This window comes from Oreochromis aureus, linkage group 22 (genome assembly GCF_013358895.1).
Source record: "Oreochromis aureus strain Israel breed Guangdong linkage group 22, ZZ_aureus, whole genome shotgun sequence".
NCBI classification, from domain to species: Eukaryota; Metazoa; Chordata; class Actinopteri; order Cichliformes; family Cichlidae; genus Oreochromis; species Oreochromis aureus.
This window is the reverse complement of record NC_052962.1, coordinates 28,746,839-28,770,321: the sequence shown is the minus strand read 5'-3', so window position 1 is coordinate 28,770,321 and position 23,483 is coordinate 28,746,839. Positions and strand designations below refer to the sequence as shown.

Here is a 23,483-nt window from a genome sequence, read left to right as displayed (position 1 = left end):
CTCTTCTTGTGTGGTTCTTTTAACATTATCTAGTGTTTCTTTTTTAATCCATCAGTAACAGCTTTCCTGTCCTCATTACATTCATACTCATGCAGGACCTGACTATTTTCAGAGGAAGGTTTTATTTGTTAAGCATTAAAAATATATCTCCCTCAATGGATGAACCACTACTGTCTACAGACAGTGTAGCAAAAAGTTTTCTATTGGATATTTTGGCACTTACTTTACTGGCAGTCTGTCACAAAAACACATAATTTGTATCATTTATTTTGCTTAATCTATGAGAAAAACCTACGATAACACAGTTTGACAGAAATAAATTATATTTTTACACCAACAAAATGATTCCTAAAGAGCTATTAGCCAAAAAGTTGGATATATTTTGTCTTGGTGTGCAGTGTTCTTAAAACTGTTTCTAAAAATCATCTCTTTAAGAAACAACAAAAAATCTAGCAAAGATCTTGTCATGTAAAGGACCCACGGCACACAGCTTTGCAAGCACTTGGATGTTTATTTTTAATGTTTCCAGTGATTCCGGTTAGGCCGCATTACAACTGCCTGTCTCTGCTGAAGCGCACCGAACTCTCCTGTCAGGTCCTGGCATCCTACTCAAATAGGAACGGCATAATTATACAATAGAAATTAGCTGTGTTGGTCAGCTTTCCCATGACACCACACCCTAAACACACTGCTCTACCCCTCCCCTGCAGTTGAACCACAAACCACACCTTCAGCTCATCCAGTTACTGTCCATTGAAGCCTCATCAGAAATGGTCTTAGTGGAAGAGTTTGTATCAAGAAGCTGTTCTTAAAGATGAGAAACAGTGAAAATGGCTCTGAATAACGTAAATTCAGTAATTGAATTTAATAAAAACAACCGGAATGGAGAACATTAGAAGAGAGTGTTTCAGAGGAACAGCTCAGCTTGAGTGATTTGGAAACAAAGTTAGAGGCAAGCCTGAGATGGTTTGGTGCAGATGAAGGATAGTGGATATATGAGATAAAGGATTTTGGTGATGGAGCTGTCAAGCAGGAGACCACAGAGAAGACTCATGGATGCAAGATAATAACTGCAGGCAGTTTTTACATTATAAAAAGAAGTTTGTAGTAATTTCAGTCTCTTATTTTCATTGTCATTAACTGGCAAAATTGCAGTAAGCATAATGCTGCATTCATGGTCTATCGGTAGAATGGAAAACGACGATTAAGCTCATTCTGCTTTATTTTGTGCTCTTGCTCGCTTTTTATTTCACATTTATCTAAGGTTACCGTAAGGTTAGCTATGGTTAGCTATGGTTAACGTCTTACGCAATCGCATAGTTGCACTCTAAACTGCCTAAATGAGCAAATTTTCGCGTTATGTGTTTATAGTTTGGTTTACAAGTGAAAGTAAATCCCGACAAACATTTTAAATGATCGAGTTAAGTTTATAGTATAGGTGTTATTTTTCTTTTCTGTTTCTAAATTCACTGTCAGACGTTTTAACGTCCGTGCAAATAACTCGTCCGACCCTAAAGTTTCATACGAATTTAACCAATGGGACCTGAACGCGGCATAAGTATGCGCAATCATGGCGCATTTTTGTGTCTCCTTGGCGACGAAGCGGAACCGGAATTACGAAGGAGATATGGCGCAGGGCACAATGAATTATGAGAGAATCAGTTAGTGTAGCTGGTCCAGCTCCTAATTTTGACATTTTGGTGCACATTTTGCCCTCCTGTCTTCTGAACGATCACTGTGCCCCGTTAAGGTAAGACAGTTGGTCCCTGCATGCGCGGGACAACCGCCAAAATCTAGATGGCTAGCCGGAATATTAGCCAAAAGACTCCTGGCTCCAAACATAACACATAATAGGAAGGTGGAGTGCGTTTGGTTTGTTTACAGTGGCAGCCCGAAACATCATCTGTAAGCGTGCATTCTTGTAGTTTCAATAGGTAAATTTGAGGTCCCCGCCCAGTTAGGACGCCCCGTGAAAATGATTAAAGCTCTCTAAACAACTACTGAAAATTTTAGTGTTAGCTGCTCTGACAGGTGTAGCTATCTAACCTATTACAGAAGTAAATATCTAATAATAGCTACAATTATTTTGAAACTATAAATATTTATGTTCACAAAATATGAAATTTTATATATATTTACCATCTCCAAGATTTTTAACGACTGAAAGTAACATTACATGATTGTAAATATGCTTAATTTCAAAGAGTGAAACGTAATTACAGAGTTTTTATTTAAGTATCAAAGGTTTAATGTACATGAAAAGGCCCTAACTGTCCAATATTACAAATACAGTCATGTGGAAAAGAAAGAAAAACTAAGTACAACATATGATTCAGTAGTGTTTGGAAGCTTTAGCAGCAATAACTTGAAGCCATGTTTTTTTTTTAAATTACTTTCTGGTGTGTTTGAGATCTTTGCCTGGTTCTGGTTGGTTTAAAGCTAAGAGAACAAATGATCATTTCATTTTTCCTGACAAAAATCCCCAAGAGAAGGTAGTACTGTTAACCTTACAGTCACCTGTTTATACACCAGTTCTCCTTAAGATGAGTGAACTAATCTAGTGTATAAATATAATAGAAATAAAAATAAATACATGATGTGGTTTTTACTGACAAAGAACTTACATTGAAAACCCCAAACACTTTATATTTAAACTTAAGATCCATTCTAAATAAAGCTGATGTTCATATCTGCACTTTGTGCTACATTTTTTGTATGAAAAGTGCTTTATAAATAAAGATTGATTGATTGATATCTGCCCATTAGACGAGGATGAGTGCAGAAGCAGCAGACCGTGTGGCCGCTGTGACCAGCAGTCGACCTGGCACGCCTCTTCAGACTTCCTGGTTTGAGTTTCTCCTCGACGACAGCCTGCTGGAGAAACACCTGCAGAAATCAAACCCAGGTTTGTTCAGCCTTACTCGTGAGTCCATTGTTTATTTTTAATGACATCTCATGGACTTGTAAAGGCTTGTTAATAACTGTTCTTTCTGCAGACCCAGCACCAGTGCAGCTCATCATCCAGTTCCTGGAGCAGGCGTCGAAGCCGTCGGTGAATGAGCAGAATCAGGTCCAGCCTCCAGCCGACAACCGTCGGAACCGCACATTGAAGCTGCTTGCACTGAAAGTAGCTGCTCACATGAAGTGGGATCTTGAGGTGCTTGAGAAAGGGTGAGTCAGAGTGTTTTAGATGGACATCTTCCATTATCAGAGTTTCTTTACGAAAAAGCCAAGTGGAATATGTCTCAGCTTGTAATTTAACAAATATTCCTAGTATGCAATTATCTAATATGCTTCCTGCTCAGCAGATTGACCATTCCTGTGTTAAACATGCTGCTGAATGAACTCCTGTGTGTGAGCAAAGTGCCGCCAGGGGTGAAACATGTGGACCTGGACCTCTCTACTCTTCCTCCCACCACCGCCATGGCTGTCATCATCTACAACCGCTGGTGAGTGCAACGGCTCTGTCTGAAAGCAGCTGTCATGACCTCAGTGGTAAACTCGTAAAATGGACTGTTTATTTATGTTTGTATCCAAGTCTTAAACTGTAAATGTAGATTAAAAGTGGATGGATGAATAGAGATTGTGACAGAGAATTAACCTTTCATTTGTCTCATTTATATTTTGTCTGTTAAAGGGCCATCAGGACAATTGTGCTGAGCAGCTTTCCAGAGAAACAAACCAAACCTGGACCCCACCAAATAAACATGTAAGTCCTTCTCCTTCCTCTTCCTCCCTTTTATCACTTATTGCATCCACGCTTACATGTTTTTATTTTCAAATTTGTGTTATGCTATGTTCCCACCTGCCTACCGCTCTGCTCCTGTGCTGGAGTTTTAGCCCCTCAAAGACTTTTAGAAGCACACCTGATACTGTTTCAGGTTTAAATCTCTGGGATTGTGTTTTTGTGTGGCCAGCCAGACATTCAGACTTCTGAAAACAATGGAACATTGTTCTACCCACATTCATTTGCTGATTGGCTTTAATTAGTCACAAAATATTAATCTAAAATTCTCATTGAGACAGATCCCTCTCATCTTATTTTAAAATGAAAACATTTTTTGTGTAAATATACACGATAAATAAAAAATGTACATGTGCTCATCTAATTCTTTGTAAAAAATACCAACATCCAGGCTTAATTTTGCAAATTTAGTGAAAAATAAATCATGTATTCCACTGAATGCTTCTGTTGTGCCCTGATTTAGGTTGAATATTGTACAGCAGGAGAAAGAAATGACTGAAAACATCCTCACTGTGGTGAGTAAACACCTTTTTATGATCCAAACATACTCTGTAAGTGCATAAAACTATACCTTATTAATTATATTATTAGACATGTCATTTAAATTTCAGATAAACTAACAGCAGAAGTAGATACTATTTTTAAAATGTTTTATTCCTTCAGCTAAAGGAGCAGGCGGCCGATTCCATCAGCGTGCTGGAAGGAGCTGTGAGACTGAAGAAAGACTTCTATGTTCACACCATGAGGACTCTGGACCTGCTGGCCGCAGACACTGCTGCCAACGGAGAGACAGAGTCTTCGACCGCAGGGCTTCGCATCAGCGCCGATGAGCTGCACTGCCAGGTTGGCTGAGTGCACAGCGCTGTCTTTGTAGAACTCTAATCCTTCTGGAGAAAAGTGAATTTTTCTTTATAGTAATAGAAGGATTTGTGTTTCAGGTGCATTATGATTTAGGAGGCATTTTCTTCCACCAAGGCTGCACAGACCTGCCAATCTATGAGAAGGCTCGGGATCACTTCAGACAGACAAAGGAACTTTTAAAGAAGGTAACCATATTTTATCACAGCTTCAATGACACAGTATGATTTAATCTCCAAAAGTTGAATCTGTTCATCTGGACGTAGCGTTTTGTGGGAGAAACGTTTCGTCACTCATCCAAGTGACTTCTTCTTCAGTCACTTGATTTAACTTTCTCAGGAGAGCCACAAGATGTAACTTTTCCCACAAAAAGCTGCTGACATGGAGCTTTAGTAATGGTTCAGTTTACCCTTTTCTCTACGCCTTTTAGCTAGACTCAACTGTTCATGTTCACCTGGATGAAAAGCGCCTGGCTGGATACTGGAACGCCTGTAGAGCTTTGACTGGAGACTGTGACCCCTCTGACCCCCAGACGACACCCTACGACCAGATTAACAGCCTGATCCGGGCTCACAACTACCCGGTCAGAGCAAACACATTAGAGAGCTTTAAGTACTGCATTCTTATGAGTGTTGTGTTGCTTAGGCAGAAGTAGGTTGACATCACAAATAGAGGGCAAAAACTGGTTTGTAAGCTCCACTTTAATTCTCTGCAGGCCGTCATTGAAGCCTTCATCAAGGACAACATATCGCGCAGTTTGCCAAACCATTTCAGACGGTCTGTTCTCCGGGAGTTCTTGTATAAAGTCCAACAAGGGTGAGGAAACAACAAAATCAAACCTCTCTGCACGCACTGCAGCTAACACAGACTTCAGACTTCTGTCACTGAACCACAGTGTTGTTATGGTCTGTTCTTTCACTCATTCTACTTGTGGAAATACAGTTTCTGCAGTCTTTGTGGACCACTTTGCAAACCACAACTTTTCACCTTTATGCCAACAGCTGGAATCTGTTATATGCCATTAAATAGTCAATAGTTTTATAAAAAAAGTCTTGTAAAAGCATTTTGTGCATTCATATTTTTGTATAACACCCCATCTCCCTGCAGGGAATCGGGCCTGGATGAGGTGTGTCACAGACTCTGTGTCTGCAACGGCGTCCGCGACGCTCTGGAAGGAGAGATCCTCAGTGTGCGTTTTCAGCAGCTGCTCCTTAAGCCTAGCAAAGAAGTGGTGGACTTCATTTTAGAGGTAACTCAGTAAATTGTCTTAAATAATTAATTATAGGGTCAAGGGGATCCTGTGTACCCACGAGGGACATTAAAGGATGTGACCTGTGGTTTTTACTTCAGTATTATATTAAGAACAGGTTTTTTTTTTTTCATGTAGTAAAAGTTGTTTAAAGCCACTGCAGATTAGAGTCAGACTTTGTTTGTCCTGCAGGTGTGCACACGCTCGCTGGAAAAAGACCGTCCATCTGAGGCGTCCAGAAGAAACATGGCTAATTTCCTGAAGTGAGTCCGAGTCACTGTTTTCCATGCATTGGACAATTGTATAGGTTATCAAGGGTCTGCTACAGAGATGATGTCAGGCAACAATACATTATTCAAATTCTTTACTTGATGATGATGATGAAGACTTTGTCTTCCTTCTAAACCTCTTATGGTGCAGGACTCTGTGTGAAAGCTTGGAGGACCTGTCTCTGGTGTTTGTGGTGTCATCACATAAGCTCTTCATGGAGCTGCTGAAGGAGGAAGAGAGGAAGGTCCTGGTGGAGCAGATGAGGAAGAGGTCGGCCACAATCAACCTCAGTGCCAAACCTCTGCCTTCCTTCTACGACATTCCAGGTACGTGGCCGAGACTTCTGCTACATAACACTGCCGCTTCTCCACATGAAAACCATGAGACATATTGAGGTTTGGTTCACTTCTTCACAGCTTCAGCTAGTGTGAACATTGGCCAGCTGGAGCAGCAGCTCATCCTTTCACTGGAGCCGCGCAGGATCAGACAGATCCTCATTGAACTCCACGGCCTGGCTGAACGACCTTTCTGGAGGGTCAACAGCAAGGTCAGAGACATGAGCTCAACATTAATGCATTTAAGATATCTTGGATTGTGCTTGACTACAGTTTCTCACATATACATATACATATACATATATATATATATACACATATATACACACATTTGGAATAATTTTCAATCCGTACTTCTGACACATGAAACCAACCAAGATGATCTGAATTAACCTACCACTTCCTGTTTGTGTGAACAGTGGGAGGTTCCTCCAGACTACATTAATGTGATCCTCGGCATTAAAGACAACCTGACGAAGGACCTGGTTTATATCCTCATGGCCAAAGGACTCCACTGCATTTCAATAAAGGTCTGAGCCATTATCAACGCTCAGTGGGGCATAAATGTTAATTTAATAATTAAACGTTGTTATCCAAGCATAGAGCATCACTTTTAACTGCTTAATACATGGAGCATGTTTTCCTCAGGACTTCGCCCACGCACGGCAACTTTTCTCAGCCTGTCTGGAGCTCGTCACAGAGTTTTCCCCGAAGCTGAGGCAGGTGATGCTGAACGAGATCCTGCTGCTGGAGGTCCGCGCACACGAGACGATGGCGGCCGAGGGGAGCAAGGAGCGGCCGCCCCCTGACTTGGTCAGCAGAGTCAGAGGTTACCTGGAGATGAGGATTCATGGTGAGTGAACAGCAGCGAGTGGAGTCACTCCAGTGTCAGCGTCTTCAGGTTAAGTCTGTGATGGGAGAAAATCATTGTGGATCAGGCTTCATACACTACTATAAAATCAATTTCTAGGGCCCCAGTAAACAAATGTACTAAACTAATGTCACTTACAAGAATTTATAAGTTACAGATCTGGTCTTGCAGCTAGAAAGATTTGTAAAGAAAAAAAGACACTATTAGGATACTTCTGCAAGAGTAGCATGTGTCTCACTGTAAAAATAGACGCACGTCTGCTATCCATAAAATCTTCAGTTACCGATAAAGCAGGATAAACAGCTTCTAGGCCTTGTTATATAGCACCAATTCTGGAGGTGCAGTGAATGATTTCCTGGTCTTTGTCTCCAGATCTGCCTCTACGTCAGGTGGTGGGAGAGGAGTGTGTCGCCTTCATGCTGAACTGGAGGGAGAACGACTACCTGACTCTGCAGGTGTCACCGTCTCTGGTCATGAACAACCCGTACATCAAGGTAACACGTCTGTGTGTTTCTTTTCTTTTACACTTTCATTAAATTTGATAACTTTCTAGCAATTTCCAATGATGCTATTTTTGAGATTCACCGATATGAAATTATAGCAAAGTTATCGACACAGTATCTGACAGTCTGTAAGGTTTTGGCTTCCTCCAGCTATCACAGATTTACCTCACCTCTAATTAAATCTCAGCTGAGGCAGCTGAGACACTCTCCTGCAACTCATGAGTCACAGCTCTATAAGAAAACTAAAAATCTTGATTGATTATGATGAACTTGATAATGATTGATAATGAATTAATTAATAAATACCATGCAGTTGGTGTAAATACATTTAATAAATTGTGGTACAAGATCCACTTAAATTTTTTCCACCTAGACACGCATGAAAGTCTTAAAAATTGTGTCTAATTGTATTCTCTGAGGATTCATTTGGTTATAATTAGATACTGTGGGATTTCCAATAAATTACAATGCAATATCTCGAGAACAAGGCAATGTAGGATTTTGAAACCGATACCATAGGTGTGTCTACGAGGAGGCTAAGGGGTAGCCCTAGCGGTCGCCAGCATTTTTGCGTTTTTCTTTATTAAATTTGTCCTGTTTTGTCCCGATAGCTTGGCCAACTCCTCGCATCCACGTGTAAGGAGCTTCCAGGTCCTAAAGAAAGTCGGCGCACCGCCAAGGAGCTCTGGGATGTGGTGGTTCAGATCTGCAGCATCTCCATCCAACACAAGAGGAACAGCGACGGTCGAATTGGCCTCATTAAACAGAGAGAGTCCTCCATGGGCATCCTGCACCGGTATGACGTCATTTTAGGATTTCACAGGATTTAGAAACATTACAACGTGTCTGAGATTCATGTAGCGTCACACTCATTCTGTTTTCCTAATGTGACTCCTCCAGGAGCAAATTCATCACTTTCATCAAGAAGATTAGAGTAAGTATCACCACATACCAACTTAAACACACTGTGGGAGTATAAAATGTTTAAATTAGCTCTTTACCTCCTGATTTTTGTCTTATTCTTACAGGAGCCGCTGGTGCTGACGACTCTGATCTCACTGTTTGTGAGACTCCACAGTATAGTGAGGGTATGACTCTGAATTCATAAATAGAACACAGTAAAATGGAAAAATTGGGGCATTTCAGTGCTGCTGTAGTTTCTGTCTGCATCTTCAGCCCCTTGTTTTTTCTTCTTCTTCTTTAGGATGACATTGTAAATGAAGTTACTGCAGAGCATCTCTCCATCTGGCCATCTTCTCTTCCAAAGTAGGAACAACTTTTCTATTTTAGCTCATCTCTTTGTTTTAGCTGCACCAACTGTTTCTGCTACACTACACTGGTCGGGTTTAGTTACAGGACCGACACACAAGGATCTCTTTTCCTGTCCTCAACTCCTACAAGCTGAGAGAAATCTTTTGAAGCTTGTTTCAACTACTGAAAAAATAAGAAATAAGAATTTGCCAACCATAACTCAAAATTCTGAGTCAACACTTTGAAATTTTGAGTTGAGTGAATATCTGTGGTTTGGACTAGTTTCGCTCCTGCACCCCTGCTTGTACATTGTCATTTTACTCTTTATTCATCGTGTTGATGCCTCTTCACAATAACAGCTTATAAGCAGAAGTTACTTTTCTTGTGAAAAAGTTACAGGAAGTACACTGCATGAAAAGCTGTCAGGTTACCTGCAGTTACAGATCTGTTTATTACGTTCTTAGTTTAGAGTCTACTAGAGCAGCTTTGCATCACTCACAGTTCAGAATAATCCTTATTTGACTTGTACTGATGCTCCTCAGTTCATCCTCTGTGTGAACCAAGCTTCTTTAGTTCCTTTGTCGTTAAGCCAACTTTCTTCTGATTGGCTAGCCTTCACAAACAGTTTGATATTAGGGGATATCGGCTCTGTCTGACATCATAAACAATCAAAAGCAGCTGCACTATGACTGTAACTGTTAATATGAGAGGACATGAGGAAAATCATCCCCTTTAACAGCATGTACACAGCACGAACAACTCAAAATGTTCCGATCTGTGTGTTGAGCAGCATACAGGCGGTGGATGTGGAAGCTGTGGCTGTGACAGTCAAGGAGTTGGTTTCCTATGCTCTCACTCTAAACCCCAATAACCAATCATGGCTCATCACACAAGCCGACATCTACTTTGGTAAGAACAATCACCACATCTCATCAAATCGGAGAACTTTCTTCACTGAATCAGTGAAAAGTTGTTATTCCTTCCACAAAAGCTGACGTTTTTCTACCAATGTACTTAAGTTTGGACAGAAAGGAAAAATAAGATTGAAGTGACTTTAAAAATTTCACAGCAATAACGAAACATTCCTTTAAGGAAGTATTTTCAGACACAGCCACCCACAGCTTGAATAACAGCTTTCGTTTCTCCCTTTGTAGTAACCAATCAGTACTCTGCAGCTCTGAACCTTTACCTGCAGGCTGGAGCTGTGTGCTCGGACTTCTTCACCAAAGCCGTCCCCCCCGACATCTACACTGACCAGGTAAAACACAGAGACTATACCAGAGTGCACTCCATAGTGAGCCTCTGCAGTTTCAGAGATATGAGAGCCGACTGACTCGCCTGACAGTGACACACCTGTTTTTATTTTAGGTTCTGAAGAGGATGATTAAATGCTGCTCAATGCTGAACTGCCACACACAGGTCAGAGGTCAAACCACCTATTTGAGAAAGTGAACTAACGTTAGCTGCTGAGGAATTAATGAACATATTTTGTTTTGCTGTTTTCCCCAGTATAATTTCATGAATAAAAGCTAGAAAGCTCCTCGTTCCTTCTTTGAACATTTAGCAGAACAAAATCGATGTAACAGTACATTATTGATAGGAAAAAAAACAAACATCAGCTTTATTTGCTGATGAGTCAATAAGGCAAATATCAGCCAATACCAATGTTTACCTCATTATTCCATGCGCCTCTGCTAAAGTATAAAGCTGACTGGTCTTACAGATGTAGTGAGTTGGAAGTAATGTGACATCTCTGATTCTCGTCAGGTTGCTGTTCTGTGCCAGTTCCTGAGAGAAGTCGACTACATGACGGCGTTCAAAGCGCTTCAGGAGCAGAACAGGTACGGCCCTGCAGGACACGTTACTCATTACATTACCCACAGAGCCATTCTTAATGACAGCCAGTATCTTCTCACATTACAGTCACGACGCCATGGACTCATTCTACGACTACATCTGGGACGTCACCATCCTGGAATATCTCACACGTATCCTTCGTGTAACAATAGTCACTGTTGGCTAAAACTTCTCTTTAAGGAATACATTCTCTCTGGTGTCTGTTTGGCTTCCTTATTTTTTTGCTCAGATATTCACCACAAACGAGGCGAGACTGAGAAGAGACAAATAGCGGTAAGTCTTTGTAACCCTACAGCTTATACCACAGGAAGCTGTGACCTGAAAAGCATCTCATACGTATAGACTAATCTGTGATACAATAAGATCATAGAAGAATAATGCAGGAAGAGACCGGCAACAAAGTGACAGCCAGATAACGCGCGACTTGTAGCAAAGACAGGCCGACAAACTAAAAGGCAAAACCTGTTTACCATCTGCTGAGGGAATTGTTGAACTACAGCCTGATCAGAGCATCATAGTGGAAAAAAAAAGTAGACATTGAGTTTCGTTATCAAATGCACTCCAGCAAGATGTCAGCATCTCTTACAGGCATTTCTAAAAACTCATGTTTAGAATAATATTCGTTGCTATAAAATAAATAAAGCAGCTTGTCAATGACCACCCATATAAGCAGACTGGTTAATAAAAATGCTTGTGAGGCATAAAAGGGTCATATTTAATCTGATGTGCGTTGTGAAACAAGAGTTACTGAGCAATGTTGAGCTTAAAGTCAGAGTTCAACTCTTTACCTGCTCAGATCTCCATGGTAACTGAATGTGCCACCTAGTCTGTAGCAGATTATATTCAGAGTTATGGTTTTAAAATCAGTTGGAAGCATCAACTTCACAGTATACAAGTGAAATAATTATCTGCAGTTAAAGCAGTGCAACTCAGTCACATCCTCGGTCGCTTGCATTCAGCTGGTGAAGGGTGTACACATGTTTTTAGAGTCCTAATCTCCTGCCAAGTCTGTTTTACACTGCTGGAATTGCAGCCAAATGAAACACTGATTAGAAAGTTGATCTGCAACTTTTCAAGGAGGTTCATCAATTAATATTCAAATTTAATTTTACTTTAACTAAAGTGATTTCCATGTGCTTTTATTAGGCTGTGGGAGAGACACTTGAACATTTAGGTGTATGGACTGCAATAAAGAATTTATATAAAATGTGTTTGGAAGTGTAGAACCTGTATGATTTTGTATATTTCAATAAGAATTCTCATAACAAAAATGTAACAGATGTCGTCTCCCAACCCTTTAGATAAAAGCGATTGGACAGACGGAGCTGAACACCAGTAATCCAGAGGAAGTGCTGCAGCTGGCTGCGCAGAAGAGGAAGAAGAGATTCCTGCAGGCGATGGCCAAACTGTACTTTTAGTAAACACACGAACCACTGTCACATTTCACAGGTTGGGGATGAATGTTTTATTTTGTGGTACATGTACATGGTAATTTGTATTCTTTTCATCTTTTGCAATAAACTTATAAAAGCAAAATGCCCAGAGTTAATCACATCAGGATAAAAGCAAAGCAAAAAATGAACCGAGTGCGATGGACCTGGTTCAGTTAATGCTTTGGTGTTTTTAAAAGTTCACACTGGTACAGCATTCATTTTACTATACTTTTTGGCTGCTGGACAGCAGCACACAACATTTCATTTAAAAAACAAAAACCCCCCCCACAATTTTCAAGAAATTCACCTTCAGGTTACAAACTTTTGAACTTTGCATTTTTCTGAAATAAAACCTTAAAAGCCAAAAATGAGGGAAAACAAAAACAAACAAAACCAAAACAAAAGTGGCTAGAAGAAGAGTGGCCTTCAAATATCAGTTAACAGTTTAGATCTCCTACATTGTCTTCTAATGGATAGAATACATCAAGAACTACTATTTGTGGTGAGGGGAAGATGCGGGGGTGGGGGTGACAACTATTCAACTCTAAACTAACAATAACTATTCTCACACTATGGCATACTAAGACTAAGGACGTAATTTATTTTGATTCAACTCTGTCAGAGTTGCAGCCATCTCTGCAGGATATCTGAGGAAAGTTTCAGAACCGCAATCAGCACCTTCAGACTCTGTTAAACTTCGTCTTCTGAAGATGTAAGTCCTTGCCCAGGCACGTAGATCCTCTCTCTGTACGAGGTGGCATCGACCGGTTCCATATCTTTTTTAGGAGACTTGCCTTTTATTGCCTTGTGAGCAACATCCTAAAAATTAACGGAAGCAATTTATCGACACCGTAAGGGTAACAACTTTGAATTCAAGTCTCAAAAAAAAAAAAAAAAAAAAGGGACCAAAAATGAATTTTTTTATTTTTTTTTTTTAAATTAAAAAGGTAACATTTCATTTTAAACAGAATAAATACACCAAGGAAGGGGGGGAAAGAAACCTTTAGAGTTTTATTCCCTCCTGAAAAATAGGACTTCAACAAATGAGCAGTTTCACATGTGTCAGCTGAGAAAAATAAATTGTTTAAATGTTCACTTCATACCAAAAGGAAATATATTCTCTTAAAATCAAACGAATGTTTACGTGAAATTGTGCATTCACGGTTTCATTCTGCAATACAGAAACACAGTCCAGGGTTTGTTTGTTTTGTTTTGTTTTGTTTTTTTATGGCTAATGTCAAAAGCTCTGCCATCTCCCCCAATGAAGTTTAAGAATGAAACGGCAAAGGAGTGAAGACATCATTCAATAACTAAAAGGCTGCAGAATTATGGGTTCATACTAGCACAGTACTGTAAACGAGTCTGATCCATTTGAATTTACGTCCACAGAAGTGGGCAACCAAATAGAATGATAGGCATAACTACTCACAGATTCAAGTCAACCTCATCATTTCAAATTCCTCAGCATTGGCAGAGGTATGGCGTCTCATACCACTGCGCTTAGCTTTGAATTTGCATTCTTGTTCCTGGGACAGTTGTGAAAAACTGACAGCGTGTCAAACAAGAAGGCAAAGCAGTATGAATGTCATACTGCAGATCAAAGTTTCCAAAATACTCAGACAAGCCCACCTGGCATCAAACACGTCATGAACAAAGTAACTTAAAATAAAGCTTCTTCCTGATTCTGATGCTCAATTTCAACTTCAGTAGGTCCTCTTGACCATGTCTTTCTGCCATGTAATTGACCAATTGTACAATGTTGACAAGCAGTCGAGCAGATGTACCTACTGAAGTGGTCAGCTAATATAGATCATGTGTCAGAAGAGGAGTTATCCAATGCTAGTCATTTAAAAAATAAAATAGTGAATATAGGGTAATTATCTTCTGGAAGGCAATTTCCATCTCTCAGTATGCCAGATGCAACACAGGTTGCCGCCATCACAAACTGCATTAAACCAGCTTCCATCTGTAAGCTCTATAGAGCTTACAGATGGAAGCTCATTTTCCTGACTGCTACTAGAAAATGCAGTTATTTTCCTGACTGCATTTTCTAGTCTGACTTTAACCTTAAAGGGGTCTGTTTTGGGCCCTATGCTATTCTCTCTGTACATGTTGCCCTTGGGATCTATTTTCCAAAGATATAATATTTCTTTCCATTGTTATGCCGATGACATTCAAATTTATTTCCCTTTGGGTTTGAATATCAGAGATCCATTGCATACTTTGTTTAACCGTCTTCATGATGTGAGAACCTGGCTATTTCAAAACTCTAACCTTGAATGACAGTAAAACTGAAGTTATTGTCTTTGACAGCCATATTCCATTGAACCAACTAACTGTTACCCTTGGCCCACTTGCTAGCTACCTCTCCAATGTTGTAAGAGACCTTGGGGTACTCCTTCAAATTAGAGAAACAAGTACAGTTAAGCCCATAATTATTCATACCCCTGGCAAATTTTGACTTAAAGTTACTTTTATTCAACTAGCAAGTTATTTTTTGACTGGAAATGACACGGGCGTCTCACAAAAGATAATAAGATGATGTACAAGACGCATCATTGTGGAAAAAAAAATATTTCTCAGCTTTTATTTACATTTAAGCAAAAAGTATCATGTCCAGAATTATTCATACCCTTCACAAACTGTCACAGTCTCTGGGAAAATTCAAAGTTCCATACCATTCCAAATAGTCAAAGCTGTTCTAAAGCATCCTAATTACCCTGATTAATTGGAAATAGCTGTTTTAATCAACTCAACAGGTGAAAAACAGCAGCTCTTTGCAGGTGGTCTGTGGACATTCATGGCTAAGACAAAGGAACTCAGTGAGGACCTGCAGCTGTGCATTGTGGCTGCTCACAAGTGAGGAATGGGCTACAAGGCCATATCCAAATGTTTTCAAGTTCCAGTGGCTACAGTGCAAAGTATTATTAAAAATACAAGATGTTCCGCACTGTGGAAAATCTCAGAGGACGTTGTCGGAAGCCAAAAGTGAAACCTGTGCTGGCCAGGAGAATAGTGAGAGAGGTGAAAAAGAATCCAAGGATCACCACCAAGGCCATTCTGGTGAATCTGGGCTCTGCTGGTGGCAATGTCTCAAGGTAGACAGTCCAACGGACACTGTTGGGTTCCACGGATGCAGACCAAGGAAAACGCCACTTCTCCAGGCACTTCTAAGGCATGCCAAAGCTCATTTGGCCTTTGCAAATGCTCATCTGGACAAAGAAGAAGATTTCTGGTCTTCAGTGTTATGGTCAGATGAAACAAAAATTGAATTATTTGGTCACAATGATGTTGGCATCATTGTGATCATTTGGCATAAAAATGGAGATGCCTTCAACCCAAAGAACACCATCCCCACTGTCAAACATGGTGGTGGGAACCTAATGCTTTGGGGGTGTTTTTTAGCCAATGGACCAGGGAACCTAATCACAGTAAACAGCACCATGAAAAAAAGAGCAATACATGAAGATTCACAACAACAACTTCAGGCAGTCTGCAGAAAAACTTGGCCTTGGGAACCAGTGGACAGTTTAGCACGACAATGACCCAAAACAGACAGCAAACGTGGTGAAGAAATGGTTAGCAGACAACAACATTAGTGTTTTGCAGTGGCCTAGCCAGAGTCCTGACTTGAATCCAATTGAGAATCTGTGGAGGGAGCTAAAGATGAGGGTGATGGCAAGAAGACCCTCCAACCTGAAAGATTTGGAGCTCATTGCTAAAGATGAATGGGCAAAAATGCCTGTGGAGACATGCAAAAAGCTGGTCTGCAATTATAGGAAGCGTTTAATTGCTGTAATAGCCAATAAAGGCTTTTCTATTGATTATTGAGAAGGGTATGAATAATTCTGGACATGATACTTTTTGCTAAAATATAAATAAAACCTGAGAAATATTTTTTTCCACAATGATGCCTCTTGTACATCGTCTTATTATCTTTGGGGAGACACCTGTGTCATTTCTGCTCAAAAAAAGAACTTGCTTGTTGAACAAAAGTAACTTTAAGTCAAAATTTGGCAGGGGTATGAATAATTATGGGCTTAACTGTATCTACTGTGGTTAAATCTAGCTTCTATCAGCTACGTCAAATTTCTAAAGCTAAGCCTTTCCTGTCCCCCAAGGACCTTGAAAAGCTTATTCATGCATTCATTACCTCTAGACTGGACTATTGTAACTCTCTCTATTTAGGCCTCCCTCACTCCTCTCTTCACCGGTTGCAATTAGTACAGAACGCTGCTGCACGCGTTTTATCAGGTGCCAGAATGCATGATCATATGACTCCAGTTTTAGCCAAGTTACACTGGCTTCCTGTGAAATTTCGCATTGATTTTAAAATTCTTTTATTCACTTATAAAATCTTAAATAACACTGCCCCTAGCTATTTAACAGAACTTCTTCATTTGTATAATCCTATAAAAGCACTAAGATCTTCTAACCAGATGCTTTTAATGCAACCTAAGTCTAGGTTGAAAACCAGAGGCGACCGTGCCTTTGCTATTGTAGCTCCTAGACTGTGGAACAACCTCCCTATTGCCATTCGCTCTTCTGAGACTGTTCAGTCTTTTAAATCTTGTTTAAAGACCCATCTTTTTACTCTGGCTTTGATGTAAGATAGTTTGATTATCATTTGGTTGGTTTCTATGTTTGTCTTGCGTTGTATTTGTCTTATTTTATTTATTTATTTTCATAATTTGTGAAGCACTTTGATCAAAACTGTTGTTTTTAAATGTGCTATATAAATAAATTTTGATTGATTGATTAAATTATAAGGAAGATTATCTCAAATTTATACCACAGTATTAGAGAAAAAAAAAATTACACTAACCAAAATGGACATGTAGTCCAAGTTTGCCTGGATGTTGTGTTGGTCTTCTTTTCTTACTGTGGGAAACACTTTCCGTGTGACTGTGCCAAAGTCTTCCAGTGCATCCATAAAGGGGGCCAACCAGTCAACACATGACTGGAGGAGTTCTCTGGGCATACCTAAACAGAGAAACCCAACATACAGACTGAATAACCTGACATGTTCAAGATTTGAGCCTTCTCATTTTAAACATCAACTTCGTTCTTCCTGTGTGTCAGGTGTAACACGTTTTTCCCCATTTTTTTTTTTTTTTTTTTTTTTTTAAGTCTCCAACTCTTACGTGCAACTTTTTCAACCAGTTCCTGGTCCACGAAATAACACAGGACTGAGGCAGCCAATCCGTGATAAGGCATGTCCATCGAGTTCACGTCAAGGATGCACAGATCTAAAAGCTTAAACAAAAACACCTTGAGCAACTACAGACTCCCCACTACATACAAGGTTAGCAAGGATATTTCACTTCTCTCTCAATACAGTCTTATTTGTAGATGTATTATAGAACTGTTGATGTAAATATAAGTGAACTCAAACACCTACATTTGTACTTCTCATGAAAGTATCTTTTGGAAACGGCTGCTCAAGCAGGTTTGAGTTTTCTTTCCTGAAGATCACCTGCAGGAAGAACTTCAGCCAGGACAAAGCTGTTTCAGGACGAGTGTACCAGCGCAATGTCTGCAGAGCACACAAAAGCATATTGATTTATAAAATGTACAATGGAACAGGTGCATATGATGAATAGTGAGTTAAAAGTATTACCCTCAAAATGACCAACTCCATATGACGGAATTCTTCTACATGGTAGATCCCATGAGCCACACGTGACAGATGCAAGATCTTTAAAGGTTTAGATTCCTATAAAATAAAACACCTTTAATCAACCAGGGGTTAAAGTGGGCAGGAACACCTTTCTAGTAACTTTAAATTAATCCAGTTAGTAGTTTCATACAAAGTCAAGCAAGTCAAATTTAGATCCTACATTTGAAGTTTTTAATCTGATGTTACCCTTTCCTTTCACTCTGCTGTATTTGACAGCAGGCTATGGCTAATGGGTGGAAAGAAGCCACAGAAGTATGAAGAATGCAGTCAAGGCGCAGTAAAGCCGAATTACAACAGCAGTTCAGGTCTGCCACACACAAAGCAAGAGAGTCACCACTGGTTCCCACTTAAATGCAAGTGACACTTTAACCCCTGTTCGCAACATCAAGAAACCCACAGTGCAAATAAAAACATTGGAATAAGTAATAAGAATTTGTATTTTATATTTGACACAAAAAGCCAAAAAAAGAAAAGAAATTACTAAACAGTAATTTTACCTCCATCTTTGATGCTATAAGAAGACATGTGAGCACAGTGAGCTGCAGCACACCCAACTTAAGGTTTTTCTCAATCAACAGAAAACGGTCAAAGTAGTCCTGTGCCAGGTAGAACGTCTCTCTGTGAACAGCGTAGGCCTCACACACCTGCAGGAACAGTCATGAAAGTCCTATTAATGTGTTATTTAGATGAGACAGCTAATCTACAGGGAGTGCAGAATTATTAGGCAAATGAATATTTCGTCCACATCATCCTCTTCATGCATGTTGTCTTACTCCAAGCTGTATAGCCTCGAAAGCCTACTACCAATTAAGCATATTAGGTGATGTGCATCTCTGTAATGAGAAGGGGTGTGGTCTAATGACATCAACACCCTATATCAGGTGTGCATAATTATTAGGCAACTTCCTTTCCTTTGGCAAAATGGGTCAAAAGAAGGACTTGACAGGCTCAGAAAAGTCAAAAATAGTGAGATATCTTGCAGAGGGATGCAGCAGTCTTAAAATTGCAAAGCTTCTGAAGCGTGATCATCGAACAATCAAGCGTTTCATTCAAAATAGTCAACAGGGTCGCAAGAAGCGTGTGGAAAAACCAAGGCGCAAAATAACTGCCCATGAACTGAGAAAAGTCAAGCGTGCAGCTGCCAAGATGCCACTTGCCACCAGTTTGGCCATATTTCAGAGCTGCAACATCACTGGAGTGCCCAAAAGCACAAGGTGTGCAATACTCAGAGACATGGCCAAGGTAAGAAAGGCTGAAAGACGCGACCACCACTGAACAAGACACACAAGCTGAAACGTCAAGACTGGGCCAAGAAATATCTCAAGACTGATTTTTCTAAGGTTTTATGGACTGATGAAATGAGAGTGAGTCTTGATGGGCCAGATGGATGGGCCCGTGGCTGGATTGGTAAAGGGCAGAGCGCTCCAGTCCGACTCAGACGCCAGCAAGGTGGAGGTGGAGTACTGGTTTGGGCTGGTATCATCAAAGATGAGCTTGTGGGGCCTTTTCAGGTTGAGGATGGAGTCAAGCTCAACTCCCAGTTCTACTGCCAGTTTCTGGAAGACACCTTCTTCAAGCAGTGGTACAGGAAGAAGTCTGCATCCTTCAAGAAAAACATGATTTTCATGCAGGACAATGCTCCATCACACGCTGCGTCCAAGTACTCCACAGCGTGGCTGGCAAGAAAGGGTATAAAAAGAAGAAAAACTAATGACATGGCCTCCTTGTTCACCTGATCTGAACCCCATTGAGAACCTGTGGTCCATCATCAAATGTGAGATTTACAAGGAGGGAAAACAGTACACCTCTCTGAACAGTGTCTGGGAGGCTGTGGTTGCTGCTGCACGCAATGTTGATGGTGAACAGATCCAAACACTGACAGAATCCATGGATGGCAGGCTTTTGAGTGTCCTTGCAAAGAAAGGTGGCTATATTGGTCGCTGATTTGTTTTTGTTTTGTTTTTGAATGTCAGAAATGTATATTTGTGAATGTGGAGATGTTATATTGGTTTCACTGGTAAAAATAAATAATTGAAATGGGTATATATTTGTGTTTTGTTAAGTTGCCTAATAATTATGCACAGTAATAGTCACCTGCACACACAGATATCCCCCTAAAATAGCTAAAACTAAAAACTACTTCCAAAAACATTCAGCTTTGATATTAATGAGTTTTTTGGGTTCATTGAGAACATGTTGTTGTTGTTCAATAATAAAATTATTCCTCAAAAATACAACTTGCCTAATAATTCTGCACTCCCTGTACAAATTCTAATTTGGACTGAGTTCCAAGTAAATCATTTTTAGCTACAAACACTAAAAATAACATTCAATGCTGTTTTGATTTTACTGAAAATGCAAATTTCAAAACAACAACCACCTCCATTAACCAGTAGAGGACGATCGATCTCATTCTGGGTGTTAACACGGGTTGCTTCTCCACGAAGCTCACGCTGCTGCGGCTGATGTTCCTCGGCGTGCCGATCATCCTTACCCACTCCTCATCGGAAGACTCACATCTGTAATATACAGTCAATTAAAGCTACAGCAGTAAGTGAAGAGAAAATGTGTAAATACTTTAAAGGTTAAGGGGGGTGTTACCAAGCACTATCGCATGTAGTAGTCAAGCAGCAACCTCTGGAGGCTGCCAATGCTACCCATCAGCCCACTAGCAGATACACCTAAGGTATCTATTTGAAAATCCTATGCCAACACCTTGTTCTAGTTATCGCATTCACAAACTGCCCGCCTGGCAGGGTGATGACTAGCAATGGGAATCGAGTATCCATCAAGTTCCCAGTAGTCCAAGTCCATGGAATTTTCCAATTACCATCCCTAGTGACCAAAGCACACCATCAGCCTTTTATAGCCGAGGGGTAATAAAACTGCAATTTTGTTAAAATGTTATTTTTACAGAATTTAAAAAACCCCAAAAACAAACAAACAAAACCACCAAAATCATCTTTACAGCATAGTTTTATCAACTTGATAATGGAGCTAGCTTTGATTGGTGTGCTTAGACAGGCACTTTAAGCTGCCCGTCCTCTGCCAACAACTCATCACAGTACACTGGTTTTAATGGAATTATCTGAATAATAAAGTTTCCATGGATTATTTTGTCATGTTTGAAAATAACTAATCAGTCTAACAGAAAAGCATCAACAGCAGAAGATGTCAGCATAGGGAAAAAAAAAAAAAAAAAAAAAAAAAAAAAGGAAATTACCCAAGGTAAGGGTGCAGGGAGAACAGCCGGCCCGAGGCAACTAAGGAAAAAGCTGCTGGCTGGGCTGCATCCTGGAGAGGTGACTTCGGAGTGATCGTAATGAGCTTTGTGAGCTGAAATTAAAAAAGAAAATCCACTCACATTTATCTGTCCAGACAAAACATGCACATCAACGATCTGCCATTTGTTGACTCGTACTTCAAGATGGTGACATACCCTTTGATATAGTGTGTTCTCCCTTTTTCTGTACTGCAGGATTAAAAAACAAAGTCATAAACTGTACAGAAGTGGCTGTAGAGAACCGTTTTATGCTACTTAAAGTCACAACCATGCTCTCAAATGATTTGTCTCTTACTTTTCGTCCCAGCCACGAAGTCTCCCTCTCTCTTCTCTTTAGGCGACGACTGCAAAGACAGCGAACTGAACTCAGTACAGTCCAATCACACCATGACCTCACAATACAATAATAACGCAAATCCTCAAAAGTAGTCATACCGTCGTGTCATGGATTCTTCCAGTGACATCTGGAGAAGAGATGAAATAATGTCAGTGTCAATGGCAAACAAAGGACGTTGACCTTCAGAAGTAAAATGGCAGATGTTATCCACAAGAGGCTGCACCTGCCTTACACTACAGAACAGTGCTTTCATTCTTTGATACAAGTTAAATACATATATCATCAGCATTTAAATCATGGACCATACTCCAGCAGGCTCCAGACTTGCAGCTAAAAGGTTGTTTCATTTTTGACCACAGAATGTTGCACAAAGAAAACATCCAGAAATGTACTGTCATGCAGCAATGGAAAGCCTCAGCAGTAACATTGTATCTATATTAGAGCACTGTTTAAAAGCCTCGAGCCACCCCTTTCTTTGCATTATGCTTCCAATGCAATAGTTCGAGGCTTTTCCTTGGAAACTGGGAGTTTCTCATTTTCCTTCTAGTGCCTGACCATTTTCAGTGGAATGTCTGTTAAACCACAACTTCCCATGCAGCAAGTGGAGGACAAATAAAGTGGCAGACCTAAATAAAACGAGCAGCAAAAACCTGACGGATGCAGCTTTACCTTTAGCTGATCCATAGCGTTAACATCAGTGGCAACAGTGCATCTACAGCGATCTGTAAAACATGGCTTGGGGCTGAATTTCAGACTTTGGTGTCTGGGATCTTGGCAAAATTGAAAGAATCAGATTTTTAGCCACCGTGCAATATCATCTGCAAGGCGTCGGAGTCGATTGACTTTTCAGCATGACAGTGATTGGAAACATCTTGATAGAGAAGAGAACAAAAAGCAGCTGGCATCCACAGAAGCGCTTTGAATGTTCTTCAAGAAGCCTGGAGAGCTATCCCTGAAGACTACTTGAAGAAATTAAAGGAAAACTTGCCCAAGACAATTCAGGCTGTCTTGAAGAATGAAGACTTCCAAGTATTAACTTTCAAATTGGCCAGAAGTGTTTTCCTTTTGCATACACTGCATTTCCATGCATATTTGCAAAACGTTGTTAAAAACAATATAAAGCTTAAGAGTTTTACACAGGATAATTGACCAGGTGCTTTGAATTGAACCCTAAACCACGCTCTGCCCCGTGTTCAGGTGTTAATTTATCTGTTGTGCTTCATGACATTAATTCAATCAGTGTGCACGTCATCGAAAACTGCCATTTAAAATTCAAGGATGCAAACTTTGCTCACTTGTTTTTAATAAATGTCACTCAACCAAAGTGAGCTTTGTGGGTCGAAAAGCAAGGATGAGAATAGCCAAATCGACTTGCTTCAAGTTAAATAAAAATAACAATAACGAGTTACTTTAAGTATGTTCTTTGGTTCCACCGCGTCGTGCGAAGGCTACAGAAACGAGTGAGCTGTGTAAATGAACCGCAGAGAGCGGAACTACTTTTATCCTTTGTAGTCACAGCTGCAAACTTACCGTCGTCTCCGCACTTGCCTCTGATGCCATTGAGCGTACATTTACAACACGTGTATATTGCGCATGCCTATAAATACTCCCAATCCGAGCCATCATGTTTTTTAATTAAAACATTTAAAACAAAGTTGACTACTTGCAACTATTTACCTTACGTTTAAATTCACACTGCTTTAGCGTCAAACGCCTATAGGCGTTAACCACTGGAAGTAGAATAAACTACTGAATAAAATAATAAAATAAAATATATAAAGCATTACGATAGAAGTGAGAAATTTTCTCCA

The 23,483-nt window shown here is 40.1% G+C and overlaps 2 protein-coding genes across 4 annotated transcripts; one reads left to right on the top strand and one right to left on the bottom strand.

The window, feature by feature from the left end:
- The first annotated feature begins 1,590 nt into the window (after window positions 1-1,590).
- Window positions 1,591-12,475, top strand: ints8 (integrator complex subunit 8). 2 transcript variants are annotated; one of them, XM_031733463.2, is made up of 28 exons: window positions 1,591-1,750; window positions 2,767-2,905; window positions 2,997-3,171; window positions 3,306-3,449; window positions 3,638-3,709; window positions 4,209-4,260; window positions 4,409-4,588; window positions 4,684-4,791; window positions 5,034-5,186; window positions 5,319-5,419; window positions 5,711-5,852; window positions 6,045-6,115; window positions 6,273-6,448; window positions 6,539-6,669; window positions 6,877-6,987; window positions 7,106-7,310; window positions 7,701-7,822; window positions 8,443-8,627; window positions 8,732-8,765; window positions 8,860-8,919; window positions 9,036-9,097; window positions 9,873-9,991; window positions 10,237-10,340; window positions 10,451-10,501; window positions 10,850-10,923; window positions 11,006-11,070; window positions 11,169-11,212; window positions 12,241-12,475. In XM_031733463.2, the coding sequence occupies exons 2-28, from the start codon at window positions 2,773-2,775 to the stop codon at window positions 12,355-12,357; spliced, it is 2,991 nt and encodes a 996-aa protein (XP_031589323.1). In that variant the 5' UTR covers window positions 1,591-1,750; window positions 2,767-2,772; the 3' UTR covers window positions 12,358-12,475. The 2 variants fall into 2 exon arrangements, with proteins under 2 accessions (XP_031589323.1, XP_031589330.1); XM_031733470.2 differs by lacking the exon at window positions 1,591-1,750 and having other exon boundaries at window positions 2,773-2,905; window positions 3,309-3,449; window positions 12,241-12,357.
- LOC116315242 (G1/S-specific cyclin-E3-like) lies at window positions 12,384-23,328 on the bottom strand. 2 transcript variants are annotated; one of them, XM_031733482.2, is made up of 12 exons: window positions 23,203-23,328; window positions 21,771-21,799; window positions 21,631-21,679; window positions 21,492-21,524; window positions 21,276-21,388; window positions 20,433-20,571; window positions 18,550-18,696; window positions 17,993-18,088; window positions 17,774-17,908; window positions 17,517-17,628; window positions 17,198-17,355; window positions 12,384-13,191 (listed from the first exon to the last, which is right to left on the bottom strand). In XM_031733482.2, exons 1-12 carry the CDS (start codon window positions 23,296-23,298, stop codon window positions 13,063-13,065), a joined length of 1,236 nt encoding a protein of 411 aa, XP_031589342.2. In that variant the 5' UTR covers window positions 23,299-23,328; the 3' UTR covers window positions 12,384-13,062. The 2 variants fall into 2 exon arrangements, with proteins under 2 accessions (XP_031589342.2, XP_039461791.1); XM_039605857.1 differs by lacking the exon at window positions 23,203-23,328 and adding an exon at window positions 22,342-22,371.
- Window positions 23,329-23,483: the final 155 nt, after the last annotated feature.

Coding starts and splice junctions, on each gene's coding strand:
- LOC116315242 (XM_031733482.2), bottom strand. CDS start 23,298: ATGATGGCTCGGATTGGGAGTATTTATAGGCATGCGCAATATACACGT. Junction 21,800..23,202: donor AGGCAAGTGCGGAGACGACG/GTAAGTTTGCAG, acceptor TCTCTTCTCCAG/ATGTCACTGGAAGAATCCAT. Junction 17,909..17,992: donor TGGAGTTGGTCATTTTGAGG/GTAATACTTTTA, acceptor TGTGCTCTGCAG/ACATTGCGCTGGTACACTCG.
- ints8 (XM_031733463.2), top strand. CDS start 2,773: ATGAGTGCAGAAGCAGCAGACCGTGTGGCCGCTGTGACCAGCAGTCGA. Junction 4,792..5,033: donor CAAAGGAACTTTTAAAGAAG/GTAACCATATTT, acceptor TACGCCTTTTAG/CTAGACTCAACTGTTCATGT. Junction 8,920..9,035: donor GACTCCACAGTATAGTGAGG/GTATGACTCTGA, acceptor CTTCTTCTTTAG/GATGACATTGTAAATGAAGT.